This window comes from Musca domestica, unplaced genomic scaffold, assembly GCF_030504385.1.
Source record: "Musca domestica strain aabys unplaced genomic scaffold, Musca_domestica.polishedcontigs.V.1.1 5, whole genome shotgun sequence".
Classification (NCBI taxonomy): Eukaryota; Metazoa; Arthropoda; class Insecta; order Diptera; family Muscidae; genus Musca; species Musca domestica.
The window spans coordinates 21,022,205-21,036,986 of NW_026712346.1; the positions used below are offsets into that span (position 1 = coordinate 21,022,205).

Here is a 14,782-nt window from a genome sequence, read left to right on the forward strand (position 1 = left end):
CGCTTTATGTATTTCCAGCTTAAGTCTACCTAGAACTCTTTTGCTCGTTTACAAAAAGACCAGACCATGACTTAAGGTGCAAGCACATAAAGAGCTTTTTTGACTGGCTTAAGTAATCGGCTGGCTTCTTCGGAAATGAACAAGGGAGCCTAGGGCCAAAATCGAACTAAGTCAACCTAAAACTCCTTTGTTCATCTACGAAGAAGCCAGCCGATGACTTAAGCCGGCCAAATATGCTCTTTATGTTTTTCCAGCCTTAAGCCAGTAAAAAGGCTTCTTTGTATTCTCACTTTAATTGGTTCATTTATTAATTTTTTTGAACAAAGTTGAAAAACCTTTAATTTTTCCTATTTTGTTTAATTTTTTTTATTCTAATAAAATCGCAATTTTTGCGTGTTTATTTTTATGGCGGACAAATATGGAATTGAACTAAATCAACCTTAAACTCTTTTCCTTTACGAAGATATTATATTACCTTGGATGTACCTACCTGTATTCTTCTACCAATGACTAGTTTGTTATAATTTGATGTTTGGCCATATGAAGTCAAGATTGAACATGCGGCGCTATTTTGTTATAGCATGTTTCCATTGGAAACCGAACAACGTTGTTCGCTCTCAGAATTAGGTACACGAATTAACCCGTTCATACGGCACGATTCATAATTCATAGTAAAATAATTCCTTTTTTCAAAAACTTTGTTTGTTGATTTTAATGGGAATTTATACTAAAATGCATTAAATTCTCACTAATATGCATAGAAGAAATGATTGTTTTTCTCCCAAAGATTTATTATATCATTAATTTTATAGTTTTCATTCACGTTTTTAACTTTTTATGTAAATGTTGACATTTTGAACATATTTTTGTATTTTTCTATTTTTAAATTCTGCTGGAGAGACACTTGTCAAGCATTTTTTCAGCCGATACAAACATTTTGAAAATATTGCCTCTTTTGTTTCCAGTTTTCTGTGGAAATTTTAAGTCGTGGACAAAATGCGTGCCTCGAATGAGATAGAAAACAAAATGAACATTCGTTTGAATGTACATAGGCCATTCAACATTGTAGTTTTCATTCATAATTTTCAGTCTTCCCAAATTTTTTTTAAATTTCATTAAATTTTCTTTTTTTAATTTTTAAATGTCATAATTTATTTTTTCGATAAATGCTCTCATTTGTTAGGGATGGGACATATTTTTTCGTTGTTCTGAGAGTGATTTGAATTGAACAACGTACAAATATGAGTGTTCGCTCAGGAAATTTTGTGTGAAGAATTTGGTAGTTTTTTCATAGTTAAGGGTCAAACAACGAATAGAGAGCGAATCAAGTGCAGTGGAAACGCCACATTATATGTATCAATCGGCTCTGTTCTCTGGTCTATATACAGAAATTTGACAAGTATTTCGCTTGTCAAAGGAAAAAATTTCTCTGAAAATTTGTTTTTTTTTTTTTAACAACTACAACGTTGCCGATTTGTTATTAATTAAGCTTTGTATTTATACAGTTGTTCATTGGTGTTCAAGAGGACCGTGGACGAATTAGCCCTCTCATCCACAATGGAATGTTGTGGATTGTGTGATGTTAATATTTTTAAGTCCGTCATTGTTTGTTTGTTGTGTAGAGGTGTTGGTTTGTTGAAAGCAACAATTGTACTCTAAGAAGGAAATATATTTTCAATTCTGTTCAAACTGAAGGTGAGTATTTGAAAACATATTAAAAAAATGAACCCAATAGCATTACTTTGCAGTGCGAATATTACTTGAAGGCATTTTGAGGTCGACTATTTAATATGGACTACAATGCTGGACAACATAACACTGCTGTCGATGATAGCGATAATGATGAAGTTACCGACTTCTTGAACTCAAACCTTTCTCCTAGTACCGATGCATTGGCAGAAACTTCCCCTAACGTTCGGAACGTAGAAAAAAACATTGAAGCTAAAGGTGTAGAAATCAGTCTAATCAATATTCCCCTATCGACTGCTCAAGAAAGTGAAAATTATTGTTTACCTTTAATTAACGCAAAAAACAAATCCGGGCCTCAAATTACGGGACACAACGGCAATAACAACAGCTCTTTCCCTCAAACATTAAGACAAAGTGAAAATAACATGATCCCTACTATTAATGTAACTCCCCACAGCCCCGCTAATGTTTCGAAATACAACAATATATTCGAAGACACTCTCAGTCAATTGCAGAACATCCGTGAGAGTGTTGTTCAGATGAAAAATTCATCGTCTTCCCATATTAATGATAATCTATCAAACTATGGCCTGTTAAATGCCGCAATATTAAGCGCTTCACTCCCCGATTTGTCGGCTACCAACAATGGTGTACCAGGGACAAGTGGTACTGGACCGTATGGAATATATCATCAAATTTTATCATATGGTCTTCTCAATAATAGCAATAGCAAGTCATGGACTGGCATTGATGACTTAACAGCTGGCGGAGATTGTACGAACAAAAGCGTTAGTCTTTCAAGTTTGGACAGCGAGGAGCAAGAGACCATTAGAGTAACAGAACAAAGAAGAAGATCAGCTAGAAATAGTACTGGAGGTAAGTAATATGTTAAGTAATTCCTCTAATCGATATATTGTATTGGAAGTAGCAATTACTTCAAAGTAATTGCTTAATATAAAGTTCAACAATTAATGAACAAGTAAAGATTGTGTCAATCCTATCCATAGCTGAAATGCTTTTTTCTTAAAATTTAAAATATTCATAAAAATGATATGAGTGCTATATATTGGACTTTATTTACCAGCCGGAATTGAGGCCAAACAATACTCTATCCATACATCGAATGTATGATCGAATGAAATAGCTTCGTTCCACGTTATGTGTTTAACATTAGTTCGCTTTTTGTAGGTATCTTGAGTAATGACATTCCGTCCTAGGTAATTGCACGGCTCAGGATAAGAAATTGGCTGATTCACGTTTTGCACATTTTAATAACTCTGCATTTTGTTGTTAGTTTTGGAGTGTAAAAGGATAAAGAGTAAAAGCCACAGCAGTGTGCAACGTCCTCAAGGTGCGTAGCGGCAGTATTTATGGTCCGGACCGATTGATCAGTCTGTGGTTACCATTGCGGCCTCAGTGTATTCTGAAAATACTAGCGCTGCACAGTGGATAAGTATTTAGTCCAGCCATAATGCCGACCTGAGAACTGCAACACGTTGCTGCATCGTGGCACCAGTGGGGCATTTACATAAGGAAGTTGTCCCTTTCAATCCATTGCGTTGTAGTTTAACTTGAATGCGAATGCAAAAAATATATTTCTGTATGTCGGATCGACTTAATTTTTGAAACAGAGGTTAGTGGTTAGAATTCCATCGTACAAAAATGAAGGACCATTCTGTCTTTTTCTTTAGAGAAATATTACGGAAAAAAAGATTTGGCAGTACTAAGAACTGCAAATGTCAAATTGCAGAAAAATGAGGACAAATTTTCAAAGATATAAATTAACACTGATTTTTTTGCTTAACTTTTGTTACAATAACAAAAGAACTTTTAACAATTTTTCAATCGATAAAAGTTACAGAATAGGCTCAATAGTTTCAAAATTTAATACTACGTCTGAGAGTTTTATTTGTTTTCATATTCTAAAAATTTATTGAACACATTGGAAACACAAGAATACGAAAGTTTAAAATATGCATACATTACTTTCACAACCTAATTAATATAATTTCACAAGCACTGGGAATAAATCATATTTTACTGTTTTACTGTTATTTTGATCTACAATTACATTACTGTAGACAACGTTAGCGAAATAAATGTTTTTAGTGAGACAAAATATGTGATTACAAAATCATTGAAAATTTCACACTAATTTTAAATATCTATCACACTGTCCTAGTCTGTTTCATTTCATGCGTTTTCTCATATTCACCGCAACTTTGAAGATAATAACTCTTAATACTTCGAAATCCATCAAATCGAAAGTTGCATATATTTTATTATTTTTACACAGACCCAGGCCACGGTACACTGGACGGTTCCAAAAACATTGTCTACTCTAAACTTTTACATATCAATATTTTTATCTTAAATGAAATTAAACATTGGATACAATTAATCAAGACAAGAAAAAATAACAAAAAACTTACAGCCGTGCCAAATGCAAAGGTAATACAAACAAAATTTACCGCAAAAATTGTGGTTTTCATTTAGGTTAAACTGAGCATATGCTCAGCAATTTACGTTTGGTTGAAATTGCGAGAAATTCAGCCAAAGGAGTCAGTCGCGGTATAAGGCTTTGCGTGTTCCAAAAACTCTAAATGATAAAAAGGGGCCTGCAAAATTTTGTAAAATAACAGTATTGACCTTATATTCACAAAACATTCAAATGAACAACCATGGAACTCTACACAAAAGGATATTTAGAGCAAAAAAAGTTTCAACGTACACACAACAAAATTGTCCCCAAACATATCAATACAAAATATAAAAATAATGACATAAGATAGTCTATCTAAAGAGAAAAGGATTTATGTGTAACTACAGTGTAATCATGTAGCATTGACTAAAGAAAACGTTAACCTCCGTTAGATTCTGTAAAGTTTTCGAACATGCATCGCGGGAAAAACTGTCTTATCTCAGTAGGAAGCTGATTTCATATGCGTGCAGAACGAACTATGAAATATCTTTCATATAAAGATGTAGAAAAATGTGAAAACATTATTTATTTGCGCGTTCTAAGTAGATCGAGAGAATGCGATACAATTTGGATGAAAACTGGAAAGATCTAAATATCTAGATTTATTTAAAAATGGAACCACACGTCGTTTAAAAAATTGAATGTCATCAGCAAGTGCAAACAATATAATAGTAGAACTTTATTAGCACAACTCAGCAAATCATTTTAATTCATGACAAAGAATAGAAATCCAAGACCCCTGAGTCATATTTTTACAACAAATGTGTTGTTTTCTTCCCAACAAGTAATCTGAGGACGAGAAATTTTGGGAACGATGTAACTTACTGATGATTTTTTTAAGATTTAGTTTCTAAGGCCAACGGAGTAGAAAGAAATTGTGGAGTTTGCTTAATTCCAATAGATTGACCATTAATATATCCTTTACGTATAGTGTAACTGCGGTCGAATTGAGTAAAAAAAATAATTGTTAATAGTTATTATTAAAATTTATTATGAGTTTTATGTAAAAAAAATAAACATATTCTATTTAAATCAAAACTTAAAATTGAAAAATAAGTAATCTGATTGGTTGTTCTACATGTCGCATTTAAACAAATCGGCGCCATCGGTAAGAACGTAATAAGTTGGCGATGAGGATCATAAACAATCAACAGTGTAGAGAAACTTGTGGGGTTGTCGGATCTTTAAAAGTTACTGAATCGACGTACAAATAATTTTTAATGTAGTAATATCAAATAGATCAGCAATCGGAATGAAAAACTAATATAAATTAGAACACTGCAACATATAAATAAATAAATGAAATGAAAAATCTAATTGTTCAAAATAGTAGACCTATTCTCTAAATGTTACAATCGATATTGTTATTCTATTAAAAAAATATTACCAACAATGCTATCTTCTATAACAGTTTTAACCTCATTTGTCCTTGTCGTTCTTATGAAAATAATACTAATACAGATAGTTTATTTATTGACAACTATTTTAAATATCGGTTTTGTGTGTGATTTGTTTTAGACATTTTTTTAACTTTAAAGCTTTTTAAGTTTAACGACAATTTATCTACATTTTTACAGAAGAGCAGTATCGTTGCAGCAAACTACAAAACCTGTAGGAATATTCTACAACTTAATACACACTTCACTCATTGTTTATTTTACAAAAAAAAAAAACGGCTTGATTTGTTTTCTTACAATAACCAAAGAAATTTTAACAACTTTTCAATCGATAAAGGTTACAGAATAGTCCTACTGTTAATTAAATAAACAATAACAAAAGTAGTTAATTGTTACAAAATTGACAATGTAATTAGGGAAAATAAAAATATTTTGGACTCAACATTGCCATTTTTCTCCATCAAAAAATATACATTGACGGGATTAAGTCCGACAATTTTGTAACAAAAAATATGCGAGTGCAAGCTATGCAGTGGCAATAACGTAAACATATCTGTTATACTAGATTTTAACTCGTTGTTTATTGTCTTTTATGTTATTTTAAAGTAAAATCTATGAATCCCGAAATCCCCTGAAAAAGTCACCAAAAAAGTGACGAAACGTTGGCCAACAATGTTCTATTTTTTACACACAAATTATTGTTTATTCCTTCATAAAAAAACGAAACCATAACTTAAATGAATTGATTATGTTTTTAATACCACCTTTTATTAAATCGGCTACCTCTGTAAGAACCTAACATGTACATAAAGGTCCTTCCATAGTTATTCTGTAGATACAATCCTTCCACGTGACTTCTAGGGAAAGATGTGTTTTTACTATATTCTATTATAAATTTTTATAATATATTTTTCTTCTTTTTTACTGAATGGATCAATAAAATATGAATATATTTTTAGATCTGACATAAACTTGTTCGTTTAGTCTTGGATAAGGTTGATTTAAGAACTAAGTTCAAAATAAAATGTTGGGAAAAGAAGTTTTTCGTGGCGTTGCTGTAGCTAAAATATGACTTTGGGGTCGGAGTCCAATCAAAACTGAGTCGACTCCACAGCTCTGAAACGAACTTTGGCAATTTTTCAATTTAAAAAAATCCACGTGAACCACTTCCATTAAGGAAACTAAAAAATGTAAGAGTTTTACTTTGAAAAAAAAATGTCATAAAGCTTTGCATTGTAAACTTGAGTAACAAAACTACCGTGATATAATCTAAAGAAAGGACATACTTAATCAGATCAGTTCTTTGATATTACTAGTATATTTTTTCTATAAAGTGCATGTCGCAAGCGAGTGATCTTTATTTCTGTATACAATTTAATACCTAAAAAATAGATAATATATTTTTAAAACCAATAAGGAAAATACAATAGTCGGGCAGACCGGCTATATAATACCCCAGCATAATTAACAGAGCTGTCCGTAACAAATATACGTTCTTATTGGCGTACTAAATCGCCTTAGGGTAACCGCTCCACTCGGAACCTACTTGTTAATTGTGTTCATTCTATAACGGGGAAATGAGAAGAGATTGGAAAAAGTAATAATAGAATAAAAAGAGCTAAAAATTCTGCCGTGTCGACTTTAGACACTGAAATCTTTTAGCCAATTCCAGAATTACTGCAGGCTTTGTTTTGAAATATGAAGACAGATCGTGGGATAATTGTTACATGAGACTGGGTCTCATATTAATGAGAGTTGGAAATTGGCAGAGCAAATGCTGGACTGTCTCAATTTCTTCATCATGTTGGCAGATTCTACAGTAATTGATATCGTCGCTACTCCATCAAGAAGTCATTGAATTCGCATTGCAGTGACCTGTGACAACCACAAGTTTTACGTCGGTTTCGACATACATTACATAGTTACATTACATTCCCTTTATCTGGCCATTTTTGTTGGAATATCTTCAGTGATACTTGATTTGGACCCCGTCTTGCCAACTCATCTATGGCTGTTTTGGTCGAAAGATTTTCGGAATACACTACATTCGTTTTTTAATTTGTAGAATTCACCTGTCCACATTCCATCATAGAACGGTCAGTATCTATACCGCAGAAAGGTGGACTGTTACGGGTCCAGACCTCCCTCACATGTATTGACTTCTCTTACATAGGATAGCAGAGTGTCCAAAGGATTGACTCCACCGAAAGGCACACCTGATTGTCTGTTCCTCAACGTAAAGGCTTAATGGGCTTAGGCAAAATAGGGTGTCCAGTGAGGTTTAAGGTGTGCTCCTGAATGCACCTGTTTTCAGCAGCGATACAGCTCTTTGAACTTCGTCAATGCCTCGTCTATAAGATGACTTGCATAAAGAGTGCCACTAGAATCGAGCTCCATAGGCTAGAATAGGGCGAACAATTGACTCATATATTCATTTTATTATAAGTGGTTTGAGGCACGAACTTTTGCCTATAGGAGGGTACGAGTATAAAGTGCAGTAAAGCGCTCTCTTTGCACGTTTCTCAGTATTTCTCTTATAGTTTAAATGGTGATCGACAATAGTACCGAGATATTTGGCTTCTGAGAATGGGGTTAACGTGACTCCATCTTGCATTTGTGGTATGAAAACAGAATATTTACGTTTCCTACTGAAGAGGACGAGCTCTGTTCTTGATGGATTTAAATTTAAAGTGAGCCCTCTCTATTACATCTGAAATTGTTTGTAGGATTTTTCCTGCGATCGTAAGCATAGGCAACATCGTCAGCATAGGTAATGACTATTGTCCCATTTTGTTCCCAATCTACGAGTATACTGTTAATGACCATTAACCATAATAATGGTAATAGAACAACGCCTTGCGGTGTACCCCTGAATCGGAACTATTGCTGCCGCAGTATATTGAAGCATGGCGAGAATACTTACGTCTGGTCAGAGTTATTTAAAGAGTTTAAACGTGTCTATGGCTCACTTGATTTTGGAGCGAAGATTACCACTTACTTCAATAGGATTCGTCTTAATTCCAAACAAATGAACTATGCAAAGCTTATAATTATTTGCTTATAGTAATACATGAGTGGACGGACATACATAAATAGATTTTGCCATGCCCGATTTAGAGGTAAGGTATTTTTGTTTTTTTAAGATTTAAGGATTTAAGGTATTTTTGGTCAATTTTAACAATTTAAAACAAATTTGCGGTAAATTGGCAGTTTGTGTTACTAGTATGTAGGAAATATCCTTATCGAAAACTGTACATGTTTTGGTATATACCCCATATTACTGTACCTTCAGATATTTTGATTATTTGTGTTGCAAGTTTTCTAACGGAGTGATGTAAAATTTAGCATTTGGAGTTTGTAATGGGTACTATCTCCTTTGACAGAAAAATGACTTTGGATACCCACGTAACGTCTTCGTGTAACCCCTATATAACGGTGTCACCCTTTATATGTTGGTTTTGAGGCATTGTCCAACGTAATTGTTTCAAAGTTGGTATTTAGTGAAAATAATAGGTACTAATTTCTCTGATAGAAAATTATTTACATAAACCCACATTTTTGTATTGCTCCATATATATATTTTTTGCGATGGAATCGTTCCATATTTGTTATTTGAAATACGTAATGGGTACCACTTCCTATGTCAGAAAATTGCCTTCGGATATTTCCCATATAGATTTTAGCCACATTTTTCAAGGGAATTATAAAAATTGGTGTTTGTACCGCCTACCGCCTTCTCTGGTAATTGGCTATGCAGGTCCACGTTTTCGTGTAGTCTCCATATAACTGTACTACCTGACATTTGGAACTTGATTTATTTCGGCCCGGTCGAGATGCTTTATACTTGTCTCGTGATATAGGACTCTGTTAACGATTGGACCCGACACCTTGATTGCATAATCATTCGTATAAGTAACGATATCAAGCTGGAAGTAGAGAAAGGGGGAAATATAGCCTCAAAATATACGGCGACTTCATGTCGTTACTTAAAAAAGCACTCGATTGCGCTGGCACCTTAGTCTAGGCTCTGTTGAAACTCCTCCCTTTGGCCTGGCGGTCAAAGCATGGCCCTAGTTAATTCAATTCGAACTACTTTGGAAAAATCAGTATGCGCCGTTTTACCTAATAGCCAAAAACAAATGATGGCAAGCAAGAATTAGTAAACACATACAAATTTGGCGTGGTTAATCTAACTTTACGAAAAATTTGTCGCTTCGGAAGCATTAAAGATTGAATGAAAAGTACAAATATTTTCGATATAACACACAATATATTTATTATTATATATATTTATAGATTTATTGAAGAATTGTACATGTTTTGAATTTTACATGTTCAAAATTACTGAAGAAATCGAACATTTTAAGTTTTCCACTAATATGTTTGTTCCTTATCAAATTTTTATACTTTATGATAAGATACTATAATTCATTGGAATACGTAGTCGGTGTACGGGTACAACGCATACTCGTTGCAAGTATTTTTTAAGAAAAGAGTATAGTAGTGATGGGTATATAACAGACAACTTAAAATCGGTTATAAGTGATTTGGATCTTTTGTCATTTTATGGTGAAAATGGAGTTTAAGTATCCAAAAAGTTGCCAATAATAGATAATAGTTTTAAACATAAAAATAATTCGGTACATACCAAATTTACAAGTAGGGCATTCAGTAGATTAGGTATACTAAGTAACATTATGGTCGCTCATATATTCCAATATCGATAAAAGTTAGTAATTTTTTTTCATTCTTGTATTTTTTAGGCATATCGACACATTCCCTGAATGAAGCTGAATTAGCAAGAGATTTTGAGAGAATAGCTGCAAAAAGAAGTTTAGCTACTGAAATAATAAGCCGTATACCACTACAAAAAAGTATATCAACATCTTCAATTGTAGCAAAGGAGGATATAAAAGTTATAACAAGGCATCTAACTGACAGTGAAGATGAAAATCAAAGTTTGTTAAGAGCTCATGCAAAAATTGAAGTTTATGATAATGTAGAAAAAAGAAGAAAACGAGGTTCACTATTTTTCCGCAAAAAGAAAGACAAGGCAAAGATGAAATCTATCGGCGGACAAGTCAGCAATTGTGATGCATGTGGTTCGGGTATAACGCTGAGTGCACTTAAAGATCATCAATTGGAATGCAAAGGTAAAAAACATACCGGTTCTATTGGAAGTGGGAAAAAACCTACTAGTAGCAATGAAAGAAACGAAATAGGACAAGATTTTTATGATGGGCCTGAACAAAATACAAATTTTAATGATGATAACGCACCACTTATCAAGTCAGAGTTCCTGAACGATGCGCCCATTGAAGCCGAAGATTTGAAAGCTGACCCTGTACTTGGTATTGAGTTAAAAGAACACGACTCTTGGTCTCCGGGTATACCAAAGGATATTTTAAAAGCATTAAAAGATCAACATATAAAGAGGCAAGAGCATATATATGAGTTCATTATGACAGAAAAACACCATTGCCAAACGTTGTTGGTAATGCAAAAAGTTTTTGTGGAAAGTATTGAGAGACACTTTCCATCGATAAACTGCAATAAAATGTTTCCGAGATTACAGGAGTTAACTGAATTACATTGCAGCTTTCTAAAAAAACTACGTCAAAAGCAAAAAGAACATTTTGTTGTAGATTCTATATCAGATATACTACTCGATTTCTTTTCGTTGGAAAAGGCTCAACATTTAAGGCTTGCCTACGGAGAGTTCTGTGCTAACCATCGCTCAGCTTTGGAGCAATTTAAATCGTACATGACTGGAAGGGATCCAACATTTTCCGAATGGTATAAACATTGCTTGACGAATCCCTTGCTTAAAAAGAAAGGTATTCCCGAATGCATACTTTTTGTTACCCAAAGACTAACAAAATACCCGCTTCTCATCGAACCCCTTCTTAAAAGCGGAAGAGAGGATAAGTTAGAGTATGAAAAATTGCAACATGCACTAGCATTAGTTAAAGAGCTTTTAGTTGATGTAGACGCATGTGTGGCAGAAAAGGAATTGAGAGAAAGACAAATAGATATTTACAATCGAATTGATAATAAATCCTTCGCTATATTTAAAAATAAACCATTTCGTAAACAGGATGTAGGCCTTGAATCAAAAAGGAGGTTGAAGTTTGAAGGTTTGGCAACACTGATGCAAGGTCGTTCAAAAATGCAGCTAGTACTTGTTGTTGTATTAACCGACTGCTTGTGTTTTCTTAGTGAAAACTCGGCTCATAACAAATACACATTTTTTACACCGGAACATAAAGCTGGTGTTGTTCCCCTGCAAAAACTATTGATAAGAGAAAAGGCGGGCACAGAGTCGCGTGGTATTTATATTATATCATCTAATCCGTCGTTTCCAGAGATGTATGAACTGAAAGTCCAGACACCAAAAGACAAAAATGTGTGGATTCAATCCATAAGACAGGCTGTTCTAGATTGTCCATCGACAGATGTAATTGAATCGGACGATTTGACTCATGAAGAAAAAATAAGAATTGGTGTGAATAAAAGAGAGATTATCGAGAAGATACGACAAAAAGACATAGAGCAAGCTATCCTGTTAGAAGAGAAAATTCTTCTGCAACTTAATTTAATGCAAAAGGATCAAAAGTCGTTTAATGCTGACCACGATGGGTCACAAATATCTGCTGTTGCGTCATCCAATATATCCGCGGCACAGTTTTTGGCAACCTACGGGACATACAAAGATATTGCAATAGGTGCTGATTGTGATACTAACGAATTGTGGAAGAAAGTTTTAAACACAGTGCAGGATATTACACAGTTGGCCTCAAATGTGTATACAGCTGCTACTGGACAAGCCGTGTCTAGATCTGTTAGCTCTGTTGGCGAGAAACAAAGCGATACATACAATTCTCCTATTTTACCAAAAAGGGCTGAAACATTTGCTGGATTCGACGAGAAAAGGGCTAAAGGAACATACTCATCAAGAGATATTAATAAAATGGGAACGTTGCAGGTCCTTACCCCAAGACTGCAAGAACTTGAGGAGAAAAAAGAAGTAAAGAATGCATCAATTATAAGTGCTCTAATTCCATCCTCTAATACAGATCTCGAAAGTACATCACAATATGATCAGTCATCGGTAGCTACCAAAGATAACAATTTAGCTTATTTACAAGTTAGACATAACCTTCATACTCTATTATGCATCATATCGCAACAAATGACCACAATTCATTCCCTACAGCTACAATTAGCACTGTACAAAGAAAGTCCAAGGGCTTCTTACACTCATAATGACCAACTAGAAGAACTGCGTAATTTACAAGATAAACTACAAGAAGAAAAAACGGCATGGATAAAACAAAAAGATCAACAAGAACAAGATTTAAACGAGAAAAAGGTGGCAATGGATAAATTGCAAGAACAATTAAATTTACAACAGGAAGACATTAAACAGCAACGCGAACAATTATATCGTAAAATGGAGGTCTTGTCCAGTCAAGGGCTACTAATATCTCCCAATACTCCTTTAAACTTATCAAGTCCACTGGTAAACACATCCACAGTTAACAACAATGACATGGATCATGATACACAAGACTCACAAACACATGAGCTCTCCACCACAATCCCAGGTCATGGTACATCTTCAAATACAGTAGAAAGGCGCAAGGATAAATGGCGAACAGCTTCAACAATGTCAAAAAATCCTCCTGTCCATCTGTTAAGTGCTACAAATGCCCCTAAAGTACAACAAAATGTCGTCAAACAAAAACTACCGATGAAACTGTCTTCGCTTTCTTCTGTGACAACGCCCAGCTCGGGCTCTTCTGCAGCAAAAATTGATAAATCGAACAGTTTTACTACAAATAATAGTTCTTCAACATCATCTAGCGGTGGTATTTCTCAAATGTTTCCCCTGAAATTGGCAGACAAAAGATCGACTCAAACGTCCAACAACCCAAATGCTGTAAATCCCTTAATTCCACAACATTCCCGAACTGGGAGCTCACCTGCGATAATACAAAATCCACATACACCTATTAGCAATGCAACAGCCTTAACATCCCCCCCGGCAGCTAGTGTTATTCGAAACGAGTCTTCTACATTCACCTACGGCCAGCGTTATTCATTGGGTTCCGCGAATTGTACTACTCCAACATCTAGCAAACACTTGACTCTATCGAATCAGACCAAAATTCCACTTAAGTCTTCGTTGAATGCTTTGGCAGCTTCATCTAATGTTACTTCTCCCAACGCGACCGCACGCAATATTGCCCCTCAAACAAAACCAGAGGAAGAAGAAATATACTTTTGACGTAGGTTTTCTAAAGAAGTAGAAATTTAAACATTCGAATATATTGACTAGTTTTTATTTATTTTGCATTGAATAAGTGAATATCAAACAATTTGTTCTCGCATTTTTTAATTCTGCTAATTTATTTGGGATATTTTCTTAGTAATTTGTTTTTAACATGTAAACTCAAATATGAAAAACAACATTACGAAAGTCCAAAAACATTCCATGAATATTACAAGAAATAAAATTGAAAACAACAAATTAAATGGGTTTGAAGATTGTTCATTTCAAAATTTATTATGCAGCTTTTGATATTCGTTTATTTAATTTGGCGTTTGCATTTACCTTATATAGCAAAATACTTCAAACCCTAATTTATTACCAAATTGTATTTAATATAACATTGAATTTAGTTTCAATCTCTAAAATGAGGAGTATATACCGTACATGTACGATTTTTAGTATAGTTTTGTGAATCACCCTACTCTAACATATTTAGGTTAGGCAGAGAGAGACTTTAGACGATTTTATTTTTATTCAAATTACCACTGTTGAAAACATTTTTCATTTTCACTTAATACACAGCTCTCATAATTTTTTTCCAGTATCAACCAGATACATATTTCAAAAAAAAAAAAAAAAAAAAAAATATATATATATATATATATATATATATATATATATATATATATATATATATATATATATATATATATATGTATATAGATTATATATATATATATATATATATATATATATATAGATTATAGATTTCTCGAAAAGTTTTATGAGGTTGGTCGAAGCTTTGGTTGTCTGGGGTTGATAATGATTGACGTAAAGAATTTTTTACTTTAGCTGTGTTCCTTAACCCTCTTCTAAAGAGATGTGCTTACGTAACATTTAAATAATTAATGCACATGAATTTCAATTTGCTGTTTTCTG

The 14,782-nt window shown here is 33.6% G+C and overlaps 1 protein-coding gene and 1 long non-coding RNA gene across 2 annotated transcripts; one reads left to right on the top strand and one right to left on the bottom strand.

Moving 5' to 3' along the window:
* Positions 1-1,371: 1,371 nt before the first annotated feature.
* Positions 1,372-14,494, top strand: LOC101896951 (rho guanine nucleotide exchange factor 18). The gene is made up of 3 exons (XM_005188987.4): positions 1,372-1,695; positions 1,749-2,565; positions 10,332-14,494. The coding sequence occupies exons 2-3, from the start codon at positions 1,791-1,793 to the stop codon at positions 13,856-13,858; spliced, it is 4,302 nt and encodes a 1,433-aa protein (XP_005189044.2). The 5' UTR covers positions 1,372-1,695; positions 1,749-1,790; the 3' UTR covers positions 13,859-14,494.
* On the bottom strand, positions 5,281-9,897 carry LOC131804966 (uncharacterized). Its single transcript, XR_009343435.1, has 3 exons — positions 9,763-9,897; positions 9,555-9,690; positions 5,281-9,494 (listed from the first exon to the last, which is right to left on the bottom strand). It is a non-coding gene; the product is annotated as an uncharacterized LOC131804966 (long non-coding RNA).
* Positions 14,495-14,782: the final 288 nt, after the last annotated feature.